General features: G+C 41.1%; 1 protein-coding gene across 6 annotated transcripts in view; it reads right to left on the bottom strand.

Moving 5' to 3' along the window:
* The window catches only part of VPS50 (VPS50 subunit of EARP/GARPII complex), a 170,139-nt gene that overhangs the window by 44,280 nt on the left and 109,040 nt on the right, over positions 1-16,819 (bottom strand). For 4 of the 6 annotated variants that reach the window (XM_034760445.1, XM_034760447.1, XM_034760449.1 and 1 more), the window contains 3 exons: positions 14,874-14,980; positions 1,871-1,992; positions 978-1,034 (listed from right to left, as the gene is read on the bottom strand). In XM_034760445.1, the coding sequence (XP_034616336.1) occupies positions 978-1,034; positions 1,871-1,992; positions 14,874-14,980 (286 nt within the window). The remainder of the gene's footprint in view (positions 1-977; positions 1,035-1,870; positions 1,993-14,873; positions 14,981-16,819) is intronic. The other 2 variants (XM_034760446.1, XM_034760450.1) reach the window with 1 other exon arrangement.

The following is a 16,819-nucleotide window of genomic DNA, read 5'->3' as shown; positions in this document are numbered from 1 at the left end:
TTTCCCTAAGCCTATTTGTCTGCGCAAAAATGATTGGTTTCTCCCCAACCCTCAGTAATAATTTAACAGCAGATGTTTACTAAGGTTCTGACTAAGATTTCATTAGAACAAATGCTGAAGTCACTCACTGAAGTCAACAGGCTTGAGTAAGACCCAATTTTACAAAATATACACTATATTTACTGCTATAGTTTACTGCTGTTATACTATCTACATTACTATCAATTAAAACTAATCTATAACTAGCAAAATGCATTAACAGTTTATTTTGGGATGTATGCCTGTGTGTGTTCACTTAATCGTTACTTAGTAAAATTCATTAATTCACAAGTCATTACTGAGGTTCTAGTGCATCAGGTTCTGCCATGATTTTACAGAAAGGTGAGGAAAAAGATTTAATGTGCATGCGATAAAAGTATGAAAATGGTATTTGAAATGGTATTCTGCAAGATGCTCAGCACATGAGATGACCTTCCCCATAATATATATAATTAATAATAGAAAAACTCTGAGTTATGAAAATCACAAATAACTGGAGATAATGTATCTAGAGTCAGTTCACTGTTGTGAGAGTTTAAACACCAGTTTCTCTGACTAATTTATTGCATGTGCATTTTGCTTTCCTAGTCATTCATATATTTGCTCTAACTGAAACATGAAGTGTAGAGACAAGATTCACAATGAATTTAGGCCACTCGAAGAGGTCATATTATCAGCTTACTTCTAATAAAAACCACACTGGCATGTATTTTAACAAGAATGACTGTCACCAGTCTAAATCACATACCACTACCCATCTCTACTCCGTAAAGAATTGTAAAAAAAAAAAAAAAAAAAAAAAAACCTACATGAGGGTTAGGACATTATGGCAGCATTACAAGAGGGTTTTTTAAATTTATAGGAAAAATAGTTTATCAAACAACAATTAGGCACATTACAGTAACACCACAATTTTACCCATCTGCTATAATGTTTACCTGCCTAGCACTGTACTGTTCCCTGCTAGATGTGGGAAGTGAAGAACTCTGTACAGGCTTTAAAACACAAAACAGGAGGTGCAAAAAGTACATGTAACACAATAAAAGAATATCAAAACAGTTGATTAAGCCAAAGAAAATCAATTAATTTTAAAAAATATTTACCATCCATCCTCCATACACAAACAAATCCCAAATATACTTCTCCTACCAAAGAGAACAGCTCAAAACTATTTAGAACAAGCTGTTGAGAATTTGTGACTACAACTATTTGCCAGCATATAACGATTTTGAGCCGTTATTGTTCATGGAATTATTGTTTTCATTTTTTTAAAAATACAGGTTTCATATATACTGTTCTATGACAATCTGTCAAGAGTTGATGTAGTTATTTACAGACACTGTGGATGTGTATTAGCTTCTTAAACTAAAAGGCACTTCAATTATATATCAAATGTGAACAGAAATGGATTTCATTATTAGACTACGTTAGATAGAGGAGCACAAGATCTGCCCATGCATACCATGTTGTTCCCACTCCCCTTTAATCTTTAATGTTTACGTTGTTTCCTTTTGCCATTCATGACCGCGTGTCTTTTTCTGTGCAAACTTCTCTATCTGTAACAGTCTCACCTTTCTTGTGCACCCAGCATCCTCCCTCTCCTCCTCCAGACAGAGAAATATAAAATGATCAACACTCCTTGTGATGATAATACTTTTAAGGCCATTTCTCTTTCTAGTTGTTCTTACTGGCCTGTTCTCATTCATGCATCCAACCCCAGTCTATTGCTGCTGCCCCTCTGTGAGATCATACACAGAGTTGTCTTCTTGATGTAGAAGTCTTTTACCACACACACGAACGTGCTCTGAAAGGAATAATAATTTCTACCTACCGTGTCATTTCGGCCAAAAAACGTATACACTGCATACAGATAGTAATCAAACAGCTGAGACATGAAGTGAATCACATCAAATGCAATTGGTTTCAGAATGTTCATCATCTGCATGTATTTCCCTTGAAGATAAAATACAAAAGTTCAGTTTTCCTAGCAGAAGTGGTATGCAGACACTAGAATGCTTGGTTAATTCAAAATTAGCTTTTGCAAATCTACATATTATTTAACCTTGAGTTTTAGACACATCAATCTAGTGAGATTTCAGGGACAAGGAAGTTTAAAAAGAGGCTAGATATGGCAACTGATATAAACTAAGTGCCACAGAATTTTCTGAAAACTAGATGTCTAGGAGTTTCAGGTTTTTTGCATAGTATGCTAGCAGTTTACATTATATACATGTGACCAAACAATATCAGGCAAACTTATTTTTTAATTTCTGAAAATCACTCCAAGTCACAGTCTCCAGGTATAGGATATACATTTTTTAAAAATGCTACAGAAATCATATCGACCAATGCATAGAACACATAAAACAAAAATCAACACTCATTCTGCCCTTCTCTATCTCTCACATCAGTCCACACCACAAGACATGGCAGCAGAGCAATCTGAGCTCAACCCCAGAACATGTGCTACATCAACAGATAGCCTATCCCTGCCCCCCAGGACCTGGGGGAAGGATACCATTATATACAGGGGGCAGAGAGTCTAGGGATGAGGAAGAGAACTGAAACTCTTAATTTGGAGGGAAGGGGAGTAGAGAAATGGGGGAGAGAAAATGGAGACAACAGTGTTAAATGTCTGATGATAGACCATAAAATGATGTCCCTTGAAGACACCAGGCCTGCCGTGCTCCCACTAGCCACACCACAGTTGGTAGCAAGCCACTAAGTTTCTTCCCCAACAAGGTAACTATTGCAGGTAGGGAAAGCTTGTAAGAACTAAAGTAAGCAGGTGTTAGGGGAGGATGAAGGGCTCTGGGGCCTTGTAGAAGTATTTTCATGGATTCAAATGATCACTCCCCCCCTTACTTCTGGATGTTTAACCAAATCCCGGACCCAGAGCCCTGCATCAGGATATTTATATTAAAATATTCTACAAGTCACCAGAATACCTACAGCCCTCTAAGCTAACTCCAGAATCTCAGCTTTATTTTGAGAATTATTGCTAGAAAATGTTTCAGTGTTGGCAATGATGCTTAATATACCACTAAAAATAGAACATTTTTACTGGAAGGAGACTTTTCAAATTATAAAACTATGGTAACATGGGTTACATGCCAAAAATTAACATAGTAGTATGCAGCATATTAGCCACTGTTCTTGTAGACATTATGTAACAGAGTGGTGCAAAGAGACTCTAAAATCTCCCGCCGAGGGAGGGTACCACTGGCACAGGCATTATGGGAAACTACTATAAGGCCTTCCTAGACTGCGTTCCAAGGTTCTATCCACATCACACTCTTTGTGATGATATCTTTACAAAATTATGTAAATCAGTGTTCTCTTTTAGAGAAAGTTGAAGAACTATGCAATTCCTCTCCTCAGGAGAGAGCTTACTAACTTCCTATTTTTATTTTTTTCTCCCTTACTCTGAAGGACAAAATCATAGGTCTTTTTCCTTGTGCCCTGAAAAGAACTCAATAGTGCCTGAGGACTTAAAACTTGATTTGATGTTCAGTGGGAAGCCAGTGCATTGAACCATGTATGGAGCAATGAGCTCCTGTTGACATGCATTTGTTAGAAGACAGCCTTTTCACCAGCGGGAGATCTCTTATTATTTGTGGATTCACTCCTAAATACTGCATGCTCACAACAAAAGACTATGATGCTCACAGATGTATGGATCACTGTGGCCATGTTCATGTCTGATAGCAGGGGAGATAGGATGCTGGTTAGCTGAAGGTGAAGGAGAGTTTTTGCTGATGTTCCCATTAGAGTGTGTCTAGTATCAAGGATGAGTCCAGAAAGCACACTCTGATTACTGTAACAGAAAAGCTTCTCTATACTAAATGACAAAGAAAGTCAAATTTCAGTATAATATATCAAAACAGCAAGATATATACATCTGTTGAAATAGTGGCCTGTTAGAAAATACTTAGGCTAAAAATGTTTACATTACAGGGTTGTTGATATAATTTTCTTTCTTAAAGTTAGCAGCATTACACAGGTTACGTCTACACTGCACACAAGTATCTGTGGTGGATATGGTATGTCTAGCTACAAGCCACAGTGAAAAGCAAGCTGCGTGGAAGCCACATGTGTCAGCGAAAGGCGGGGGGAGGCAGGACACTACACTGTGATGGGAGAGCCATGTAAGGTTTATACCTGGGTGCATACCCACAGTTATCAGGCAAGTCTTTACTCACCTAAGCAATGTCTCAGCGTCTACACTGCTATTTATACCCAACCTGTGGGGCTAGCCAAGTATGTACTCTGCACACCACTGGAAGAAGTGTGCAGGGTAGATATACCAAGAAAGTTAACAATGTAATGCAGAAAAAACATCAAGCAAAGTATTTTGGTATTTTGTGATAAAGAGAAGATTGCTTCGTGGAGAGAAAAATGAACCAGTAGAGCAACAAAAGTAGCTTATTTTTTCTGACAACATAATTATTAGTCCAATTCAGTGAGAGCCAAACATACCTGATAGGTATATTAGAGAAATATCACTGTATTATATCTTTTAATTTCATATTCTTGCTTTCCAGATTTCTAAATAGCTCAGTTTCCATTGCTGACTATTATACTGCTTGGGCCTATTCACTACTGTGTTACTCTAGTTTATTAGTCTACTGGCAAGAAATTGGAGCAATGTAGTAATCAGAATAAACTAGTATATAAATATAAAGAAACTGATGAACATTTGTGAATCAGATATTTATGAGCTTTTGCCCAGCATGAATACACTTTCTTTGAAAACTTTGAACATGTCCTAATACTTATTATTTAGAACTCAGTTATTTAATATTTGATTACTTTCATTTAATACTGACTTTTTTGGCCTAGAATGACAAGTAGTTTAATTATATCTGTATCAATGGAATCAGCAAACTACAAAACATTATAACATTGTATGATCTGGAAAGTTAAATAAAAGTTTCCATGTGTGTTTTATATTTCTTATGCCCAAATGCAAAGGGATGACACCTAATCAAAGCAATGGATCATCCTCATAGGTCATTTGAAGTGAAGTCTGAATACTCTATTTCTAAAGGCTGAATTTCTCCACTCATTCTTTGTGCTAAAACACATTTCAAAACCAATACGTAGCCTGCATGTGATATAAAGATGCATCTTTTCTGGAAAGCTTTGATTGTCAAAATTTCACTATACTTGGCACAAATATACAAGGCAGCGAAAGTATAGGACCGTAACTAGGAGACTATGGACTATACATTGCACTTTCCCCATAAGTCTTGTCCCTCTAAAATCTTTAGATGCCAAGAACATTTCTTTATCACATCACCACTCAGCATCTTGACACTACAAAATGTTCCAAGAACATTTCCTTCTTGTTCCTTTCCCTAAAATAATGCCAAGTTTGTAAATCTTTTCTATAAAAATACTGTTACCTACAAGCACTAAAGAGAAGTTCAGATATCTGGTGTTAAAAAAAGGTTTACTGGGACGTTTATTAACAGTACAAGTAGTATAATTTCCCGGTATTTCTGAAATATTTGGAGGTGAAAGACCACACTTCGATTCCACAGCAATGGGCATAATTAGAAACCCTCAGATAGATACCCTATCTAATTTGGATTGTTGAACCCTAGCATTTGATGATTTGTTAGTACAGCTAGTACAAAATTTGCTTTGCTTCCCTCAACTATAATCTACACAAGATAGTGTTTATTGTACCAATTTATATCAAAATGTTCAAATCACCAAAAAATAAAAGGGTAAATACTTTTTCAACATCTAATGTATTTGAGTTTTTATATAGCTATGGTTATCAGCAAACCATTTCCTTAGTATCCAAGAATTCCAAACATCTCACTTCCTCTCAGACTTTTTGACAAACACTAGACACCAACATGACAATATGAAGGAGAGGGGGGAACACAGAAAAAACTCTTAACTATACAATCATCTAATTCCTCCAACTACAAATTTTCTGCTGCTGAGATCCACACCATCCTTCCAACAGATGATGTGGAGCCATTCCTGTTACTTCTGACAATGCTGTTACTTGTCACTACTCTATTATATGGACACCTGGTAATGATTCCTTAGTTAGGGCTGTTTTCTAAATGAGATAAAATAAAGGCATTCCTTCCCAAAAAAGCTTTCAGTTTGAAAGACAGGAGGCACAAGGAAACCCAGAGGAAAAAACAGTTTTGTGTTGATTTTTCCAAAGTTCAAACTTGATAGTAATAATCATGGAATCAACAAAAATAACGATTCCTACAACTAATACTATATATTAGTCTCTAAGTTACTCTCTTTGAGACACACAGTCAAGGTCACAATATATCTTCAGAAAAGAACCAATTATTGGCTATAGGTAGTAAGGAATTTCCAGTATTTCTAATGTATGTCAACATTCCAAATGCTAATCTTAGCTGTATTCATGGGGAGGAGAGAGAGAGAGAGAGAGAGTGTGTGTGTGTGTGTGTGTGTGCGCGTGCACACGTGCGCATGCACATATTTGAGATTACTGTATTTTCCAGGATTCACATTCTTTTGAATAATGAAAACCATATACTGTTCATGAGTGCATCAAAGATTAAATTAATCTGTGAATGTCACGTTTTGCGATTGCTTTTTAATTTCTCTATGAAAAGCAAATTGACTAATCTGAGGGAAAACTGTGATTTGAAGAACTGGTTTGAAAATGGATTGTTATACCAGAACCTACTTTAATTCAGACTGTTTCTGTGCACAATATACCTTGTTTATGCTTTATTCATTCAGCCTCCACCACAATATATTGTACATAAAAAGATAAACATGAAATGAAATGAGTTACCAACCTTCACTCACATCCAACAAGTATTTCTAGCTCTGTAAGGCTCCCCCAAAAAGTTGGCTGCCCAACTATCTCAGTCCATTTGGGAAATTCACCTCCTGATTCCTAGCTCATGTTTATCCCTGGATTCCTCTTACCTCTGGTGTTTGCTAGAAAAGACACTGTTTGTTTCAGTGGTTTTAAATGGCCATATATTTGCTATTCTTTTGGAAGAAAAGTTCTGCATGAATTTGATTCTCTTCATAGCCTAATTAAATGAAATCACTTGGTTTATGAAATCCTTATTAATATGAACCATTCAGGTTTGTGAATTCTGCAAAACTCCTCATTAAACCAAATGCTGGTCCCATGCATCCAGAGCCCACAGGATGTCACCAAAACATTGCTTTGTTACATCTACTTCACTTTTTCAGGCTTCACATTGTGGCCACTATCCTTCCAATCATATTCTGATTAAGACTCCCTTTGGAACAAAACAAAACCACATCCCTAATTACCTGGAGAGGCTGCTGTTAAAAGATGAGACCATTTTCTTCCCCAGATTCTTGGCTAGGAATCAAGAGTTCAGTTCTCTGGAATTAAATCTGGATCTCTTGCACAATAGTGCTGTACACTGCCACAGAACTGCCAAGCTGGCAATACTCTATTTTTACATCTTTGGATAAGGTGACCATATTTCCCTATGCTGAATATGGGACACCTGGTAAAATTACTTTTATTCAAGTGAGTTCAACGGCAATCAAACGTACAAACATTCACATCAAGTTGACTGAGCCCCTGTTAAAAAGAAATGCTGCGTAGTTGGATTCTTTTTATTTACCTTCTTATCTGTAAGGCTCTAGGGTTCACACTGGGAGGGGTAACACACACACCCCTACCACACACACACACACGGGGAGAGGTGGTGTGCGTGCGTGCGCATACACACTACCGGTACACCTCTCACACAGGAGGGGGTGATCGACTCACTCTTCCCAGCGCTTTCCACCCTCCATGCCTGGCTGGGTCCCTTGAGGACAGACCCACCTCTCTTGGTACCTGGCACTGTGTCTTCCTGAGGCAACACATGGGTGTGTGTGGGGGGGGAGAATACAGGGTCACCACCACCACCCCTGATTTCTGCCAGCGTTCACACCAGAATGTGGCCAGCAGCAGCCTTTTGGCATTGTGCAGGAGGGAAGGGATGGGAGCTGCTTCCAGCTGCAGGGGAGGAGGAGGGAAGGAGGGAGGGAAGGGATGACCTGGTCTATGTCTTTGCAGAGCTCATCTCTTCCTTCCTCCTCCCAGCCCCCCCGGCCGGAAGCAGCTTCTCCCTTCCTGCCCGCTCAGTGTCAAAAGGCAGCTAACACCTCCAGGTTACTGCTGGCCATAGACATAACCCAGCCACCTCCTGCCCCCTGGCTACAGCACAGGCAGGAAGGGGTTAAGCCCTAAGGATGCATTGTGCACCAGGGCCCAGGGAACCTGACTGCTGGGGCTTCAACCAACCCAGCCAGAGAGGTGGCTCAGCAGAGGAGGGTGCCTAGAGGACGGAGCAGCCCCGTGCTCCCTGGGGGCAGGACCCAGGGCTGGGGGGAGGGTGGAGAAGGTGCTAAGCCCCTGCCCTGGGGGCTGCAGTGGAGCCTGCAGGTTTGGGGTGCGAACAGTGGCGTAGCCAGCTTCTAAGAGGAGGGAGAACAAACATAAAGGCGCCCCCCCTTGGCTCCTCCTCTGGCCACACCCCCTTGGCTCCTCCTCCGGCTGCACCGCCCCACCCCCAATGGCTCCTCCGGCCCTGCTGTGCCACCCCCTCAGTCCTCCGGCCGTGGCTGCCGGCCGCCATGCTGCGCCCCTCCAGCCGCATACACCCCCCGCTCCTCCAGCTGCGCCCGCCCCCTCCCCCTCTCCTGGCTGCTGGCCATGCTGCAGCCTGCACCCCCCCTCACACCTCCAGCCACTTTTGGAAAGGCGGGGGAAGCGGCTGCTTCCCCTGCGCCTCGCTAGCTACGCTACTGGGCGAGAACAGGCTGGAAAGTTTTCTCCCCCACTACTTGGGAGCTTAGCTGAGCGGCGGAGAGGCTTCCCCATGCCAGTGCTGTGCGGGGTTTTGGCACATGCAGGGCTCGGGCTCCCCCTGGCCAGCAACCTCGGCCAGAGGGTCTTGGGCTTTCCCAGGCCGCTGGCCCAGCCAGAGGCAGTGTGGGAAGGAAGGAGCCTGCATGCCAGGCTATTGGTGAGCTGAGCGCTCTGACCAGGGGCTGGTTCTCCACACAGCACTGGGAGCGGGACATGCCCCACCGGGAGGGATATGGAGGAGCAGTGGGGCTGGAGGTGAGGCAAAGGGGCAAAGCAGGGAGAGGACAGCGAGAGGGGAAGCTGATGGGTGTGCAGCAGAGGCGACACGTAATCGGCTGCTGCCTGGCACCTACCCGCACTCACCAACCACTGCAGCTCACAGCCAGTGCCAGCTGGAAACAGGATTGGGGGGGGAGGGGGCAGCAACGGCCCTGCTGGCTGAGAGCTGGCACGCAGCAGGGCTGTGCTGACAGACCAGCAGGGTGAGCAGCCGGCCCTGCATACTGCATCTTCGCCCCACCACCAGCCTTGCACCCCAGCCTCCATTGCCGACCACCGGATGCCTCCCACTCACTGCTGGTGGACGGGCGGCTGGCAAGCAGGAATCTGGCCAGCACCAAGATCCGCCAGTACTGATGTGTGGTCGGGGGGGGGGGGGGGAGGGGGAGGAGAGACAAATATGGGACAATTTGCCCGTTTTTAAGAAAAAGTCAGGATACCTGCAGGAGGACTTAAATATGGGACTGTCCCTTTAAAAACGGGACATCTGGTCACCTTATCTTTGGAGCGATGGTCCCAGAAAACAAAAATGTGAAGAAAAATTAAGGGTCAAGGCTGTTGGCCAAGTGATCTTCTCCTATCTTAGTAAACAGTCACAAATATAAGGAACAACTAATACAGTCAAATAGGTTCAGCCATTAGTAGCTGCTACAGAACTGGTATAAAACATTGCTTAATGGTTTTAACCATTCAAATTAAATATAATTCCAGAAGGGGAAAAAACAAAGAACAATGAAAATAAAGTTGATGTAACTAAGACTTTGGCTGGAATCCACAAGAACAAATCCAGGCAACACCTCCAAACACTCACACTTGGCACAAGAAAAAAAGAGAGAGGGGCTTAAAGTGCAGTAAATTAAGGCCAGATTTGTTGGCCTACCTCTGAATTTTCTTAAAGTAAAACAGACACCTGAAGTGACTAGCAATTTGTTCACAGATAATGTTAATTGTCCAGAGGCCCATCCACTGGATCAATATGTACTCACAGGTGCTTAGTTTGTACATCAGTTCCCTAGAAGATGAGTCATAACAATCCATAACATAAATCAAACTGCCAAGCATATTTTCCAAGTCTATAAGGTAAAAATCCTGAGAGAGAAAACTGGCAAGCATTCATATTAAAAATGAATTTCTACACAAAATAATTCAACTGCATTCCTCTACCATAGCAAAAGCAATTTTCCATATTATGGAAAGCTTTCCCCCAAAAAAATATTTGTAACGAAGTACCAAAAACATCTTAATAAAACAGTCTTAAAGTAATACATCAGTAGTACACATTTTGCTATTCCACATAATATGCACATACACCCAAATTTCCCCATACTTCACAGTTAAGGTTAGGTAGCAAATCACTTTAGTATTATTATATTAATACTTCATTACTTTTAAAAGGAATACTATGGTACATTTACTATTGTTATGGGGGAAATAATACCGTAAAATTAAGGCTGAATACATATTTCAATTTATATCTATATTTTCAGCTGTTCTTATACCTTCAAGGCTAAGATTGTCTAGGATTTGCCCAAGATGAAATAGTTTGAATAATAATTGGCTGGTTTTGTGTATACACAGAGAAAAAAATAATACACTTTTCTATTAATAAAAGTTCTATGACCTTGGTGGGATAAGTCTCATGACTGGAATACTGGTAGAGCGGGGTATAGTTTGTTCGGGAAGGACAGGCAGAGTAAAAAACGGAGGTGGTGTTGCATTATACATCAAGAACATAAACACTTGTTTGGAGGTCCAGAAGGAGGTAAGAGGCAGACCAGCTGAGTTTCTCTGCATAAAGATAAAAGGGGTAAAAAAACCAGGGCTGACATCTTGGTAGGGATCTAATACAGAGCACCAAATCCGGAAAAGGAGGTGGATGAGGCATTTCTAGAACAAACAATGAAAATATACAAAACAGAAGACCTGGGAGTATGGGGGACTTCAACCCAGACATATGTTGGAAAAATAATATGGCAAAACAAAATTTTCAATAAGTTCATGGAATGTACTGGGGACAAAGTTTTTGTTCCAGAAAGGGAAGGAAGTAACCACAGGGACAACCATTTTAGACTTGATTGTAACAAACCAGGAGGAATTGGTAGTGACTTTGAAGGTGGAAAGCAATTTGGGTGAAAGATCATGAAATGAGAGATTTCATGATTCGAAGGAAGGAGTGAGAGCAGCAAAATAAGGACAACGGACTTCAAAAGTGCAGACTAACAAATACAGAGAACTGATAAGTAAGGACCCATGGGAAGAAAAATCTAAAGGAAAAGAGTTCAGGACAGCGGGCAGTTTCTCAAGGAGACAATATTAAAGGCACAACTGCAAACTATCTTAATACTAAGGAAAGACAGGAAGAATAGTGAGGCCAATATGTGGGGCTCTATCAATTTTACGTCTGGCAAAAACGTGTCATGGACCATGAAATTAGCCCTTCCCCATGAAATCTGATCTCCCCCTGTTGGGAGTGCCCCAGCTGAGGCGGGGGGTGGAGAGGGAGAGAGTGCTCGTAGCTGCGAATACATGCTGGACTGGAGAGGGAGATCAGACCCACCTCAGACTGCCTCCCCCTGCTGCAGGAAGCTCTGGGGCTGGGCAGCCCTAGAAGTTCTTGCAGCTGGAGGAGGCTTGTGGAGGAGGATCTGCCTCCCTCTGCTGCTGGGAGTGCCCCAATCTGGGGGCTCCTAGCTGCGAGTCCCTGCAGGGCTGGGGAGGGACAGGACTCATTCCATCCTTCCCTTGCAGGGCAGCTTGGAGGGAGAAGGAGATCAGACCCGCCTGCAGGTACCTTTTGGGTTGGGACCCCCACGGTTACAACATCCAACACTGTGAAATTTCACATGTAAACATCTAAAAACATGAAATTGACCAATTTAAAAACCCTCTGGCCATGAAATTGGTCAAAATGGACTGTGAATTTGGTAGGGCTCAACCAATATGGTTCTATCAGGCGCTCTTTAATGACCCGAAAATCAAAAAGGAATCCTATAAAACAGAAACATGGACAAATTGCTAAGCAGTACAAAAGAACAACGTAAGCATGTAGGAACAAAATCAGAAAGGCTAAACCTAGCAAGGAACATTAAAGACAATAAAAAGGAGGGTTTTTTAATAGATTAGGAGCAAGAGAAAGAAAGGAAAGCATAGGACCTCTGCTTATCGGGAAAGAGGAGCTAATAAATGATGACATCAAGGAAGCTGAGGTGTTTAATGCCTATTTTGCTTCAGTCTTCACTAATAAGGTTAATGGTGACCAGATACTCACCACAATTAAAATTAACAACAAGGGGGAAGGAATGCAAGCCAAAGTAGAGAAAGAAAAGGTACAAGAATATTTTCATAAGTTAGATGTAATCAGGTCAGCAGCAGAATTAATTACATTCATCCTAGAGTACTTAAGGAACTAGCTGAAGCAGTCTCAGAACCATTAGCAATTTTCTTTGCGAATTCCTGGAGTATGGATGAGATCTCAGTACAAAGGAAAAGGGCAAACATAGTACCTATCTTTAAAAAGGTGAACAAAGAGGACCCAAAGAATCAGAGGCTAGTCAGCCCTAACATCAATATCTAAAAAGATACTGGAACAAATTATTAAACAATCAATTTGTAAGCACCTAGAGGATTATAGGGTCATAAGGCATAACCAGCATGGTTACTGGCCTAGTAGATGGTGGGGAAGCAGTAGATGCGATATATCTTGATTTTAGTAAAGGCTTTTGATGAAGTCCCACATGCCATTCTCAGAAAATGTGCTCTAGATGGAATTACTACAAAAGGTAAGTGCACAATGGTTGAAAGACCTTGCTCAAAGAGTAGTTATCAAGGATTCCCTTTTAAACTGGGGAGATTTATCAAGCAGGGTCCCACAGGATTTGTCCTCAGTCCAGTACTACACAATATTTACATTAATGACTTACATAATGGAGTGGAGAGTATGCTTATAAAATTTGCAGATGACACCAAGCTGGGAGGGTTGCTGACACTTTTGAGCAGGGCTGTCCCTAGCTATTCTGGGGCCCTATGCAGTCCCCCCTCCCCCCGTAGGGTGGGGGAGGAGGAAGGCCTCCATGGGGGGGGAGGGGGCAGGGCTGGCCCCAGGCCTCCGTGGGGTGGGGCGGGACTGGCTTGGGGGACGGGGGGAACCACCCACCAGCATTTACTGGGGGCGCGGCTGGTGCCAGGGCGCTGCACTTCCCGTCGCCGGTGAATGCAGGCCCAGCCCTGCTGCAGTCCTCAGTGGAGTGGGGGCGGGGGCCATGTGAAAGAGGTGGAGCAGGGGCTGGAGCAGCATGCAGCTGTGCAGGGCACCAGGAAATTTCCTGGTGCCCTACGCAGCTACGTACTTTGCATATGGGTAAGGATGGCCCTACTTTTGAAGACCGGATTAGAATTCAAAATGACCTTGACAAATTGGAGAATTGGTCTGAATTCAACAAGATGAAATAAAATAAAGACAAGTGCAACATCCTACACTTAAGGAAAAAAATCAAATGCACAGCTACAAAATGGGGAAAAACTGGCTAAGTGATAGTACCACTGAAGAGGATCTGGGGGTTATAGTAGATCACAAATTGAACATGGATCAACAATGAGATCAGTTGCAATAAAGACTGAACTAGTGGGGTGTATTAACAGGAGGGTCATATGTAATTGTCCCACTCTACCTGGCACTGGTGAGGCCCCAGGTGGGGAACTGTGTCCAGTTCTGGGTGACACACTTTAAGAAAGACATGGACAAATTGGAGAGTGTCCAGAGGAGACCAACAAAAATGATAAAGGGTTTAGAAAATCTGACCTATGAAGAAAGGTTAAAAAACTGGGCATATTTAGTCTTGAGAAAAGAAAACTGAAGGGAGACCTGGTAACAGTCTTCAAAATATGCTAAGGGCTGTTATAAAGAGAAGATTGATCAATTGTTCTCCATGTCCACAGAAGTTAGGACAAGTAGCAATGGGCTTAATCTGCAGTAAGGTGATTTAAGTTACATATTAGGAAAAACTTTCTAACCTGGTAGTTAAGCTCTAGAATACACTTCCAATGGAAGTTGTGGGATCTCTATCACTAGAAGTTTTAAAAAGCAGGTTGGACAAACACCTGTCATGGGTGGTCTAGGTTTACCTGGTCCTGCCACAGTGCAGGGGGCTGGACTTGACTTCAAGGTCTCCTCCAGCCCGACATTCTATGATCCTATATGGTCATAATTAGCCTTTCAAGCAACAGTTCACATCACTCTTAGTGGTAGATCATGAGGTAAATATAGATCATGTGTGTGCATTAGAGAGAGAAAAAAAATGAATCAAGCTCTGCTTTTGCAACCAGGTTGCTTTTAAATAAAAAAATTAATCCAACAGAATACCTCTGTAAAAAACACAGATTTCTACTGTGCCCTTTTTATATTTATTGACCTTATGCACTCAACACTTTGTATAATTAATCCATTACATAGGCAATACAAACATATGCAAAGGAGTGTGATTAATCTTATTCAAAATTAATATACTATCCCACAAGATTCATATTTGTTTTATGACCAAAAGTCAGTTCACGAATTAACATTTTCAGAATAATTAAGGAAGGTAAAATGAGTAAGGGTTTCTACTATAAGGATTTTTAAAATGTTTTGAAATCCATCCCACGTATTTTCAATAATATTCAGGTATATATAGAACAACCATGAAACCATTCTACTTACCAACGAGTCTTATTACATTCAGTGTAGTGTTTGTTAGGATGGGTGCATTCACCTTGTTGAGATTATAATCTGAACGCTTCCTGCTCCTCAGGGTTTCTCGAGAAACACTTAATTAAAAGAAAGTCAATTACCCATGTATGTCTAAAAGTGTACAAATGTAACTGTAAAAAAGTATGCCCTTGTACAACATGCATTTCAGGTCTAGCCATGTGCTTTATTTATGACAATATATAACTGGATTAGGGCATGTAGACATGTTTAGAAAGAGACTTAGTCTAGTTTTCTGAACACAGGACTAGAGACAGGAACTCTTGATTTCTAGCGCTATCTGATTCTTGCATCACTTGTAAAATGGAGAAAATGAGAATTAAACAGTTCAAGATGAAAAGCACTATAAGTAAGTGGGAAGAATCAAGTGAAGATGATGAAAGCACTCAAATTCAAACAGCCCTCCATCTGCCATGCCTCAAAATTATGTATGTCACTCCTGGAAAATGTGTTAAGAATTTCACAACCAATATGCATTTAAATGTATATGTAGCTACTTAGTTTGATTCCCCTTAAGTAACCTGTTGCCTTTGTTTTGTACACACACTTAGTTTCAAGGATTATATAGGAATATATCTTTTTTGTAAAACTGCACTAAGAATATTTTAATTTTACCTGAATGACGGTATTCTACTTTCCCTACAAGCCTATTGAAAAATAATACCTTTTTGTTTTAGTGAGTATGAATTAATTTCTATCTTGGTACAGTGCCAGGGGAAGGGACAAATTAGTAATCTGTTTTCTTTTAGATGATACAGAGTTGGCACAATAAAAACAGTAAGCGATACTGAAGTGTTTGAAATTATAAATGGATACATTTGATCTATGGAAGCATTTCACTGAAAACATACATAGGAATTCTACAGCGCTTAAAAGTTGACTGATTTGGTCCAAAATTGAAAGAGCATCCAACGTTGCAGCCATCTATCTTTGCACAATTACCATTGACTTGAACAGGAGTTACCCTCCATGGAAAACTGTAGGATCAAGCCCTCAGTTAATGTATAATGCTCTATTAATCAATACTTCTCTTCTCTTTATGAGAATCTTTATCTTCTAACACGGCTGCTACTCTGAAACCTATCCATTCACTGTTTCTTTCTCAGATAATGCTGAGAGACAAGGTGAGAGGCAATATGTTTTACTGGACCAATTTCCATTGGTGAGAGAGACAAGCTTTCGCACTACACAGGACTCTTCTTCAGGTCTGGGAAAATGTACTCAGAGTGTCACAGCTAAATACATAGTCGAACGGATATGTTAGCATAAGTAATTAACACATATTATAAGGGACCATTCAAATTGAAGTGGCCCATTAACACCCCTGCAGTTGTAGGACAAAAAGGAGAATTAGTGGGTTATAGATCACTGCATTTTATTTCTGTATTGAAGTAGGTTCTCTTGGGATATTGGGTGGCCCATTGCCCAGTGCAATCTACTTCTTTGGTGAAGTGTCCTTATTTGGTGAAGGCAGTTTTGAGTGTGCTAAGGTGTATATCCTGTACTTTCTCCTCGGCGCATATTCTGTGGTATCTGAGTGCCTTATGTCTGTATAGATTTAGCTGTAAAATACTCACTTCTATATTGTTTTGTATGTTTATTTGCATGGTCTCTCTCTGGTTCTGTAATTGTTTCTGTCTGCTGTGCTGTATAATTAATTTTGCTTGGTGTAAACCAATTAAGGTGGTGGAATATAATTGATTAAATAATCATGTTACAGTACATTAGGATTGGTTAGTTAAATTTCAGTAAAATAATTGGTTAAGGTATAGCTAAGCAGAACTCAAGTTTTACTATACAGTCTGCAGTCAATCAGGAAGTAAGGGGGGAATGGGAACAGGGAATGGGGGTGGGGAAATTGGAATCATGTTTTGCTAAGGGGGAAATGGGAACAGGGA

Source organism: Trachemys scripta, chromosome 2, assembly GCF_013100865.1.
Source record: "Trachemys scripta elegans isolate TJP31775 chromosome 2, CAS_Tse_1.0, whole genome shotgun sequence".
Taxonomy (NCBI): Eukaryota; Metazoa; Chordata; order Testudines; family Emydidae; genus Trachemys; species Trachemys scripta.
The sequence above is the reverse complement of the archived record's forward strand: the minus strand, read 5'-3'. Positions and strand labels throughout refer to the sequence as shown.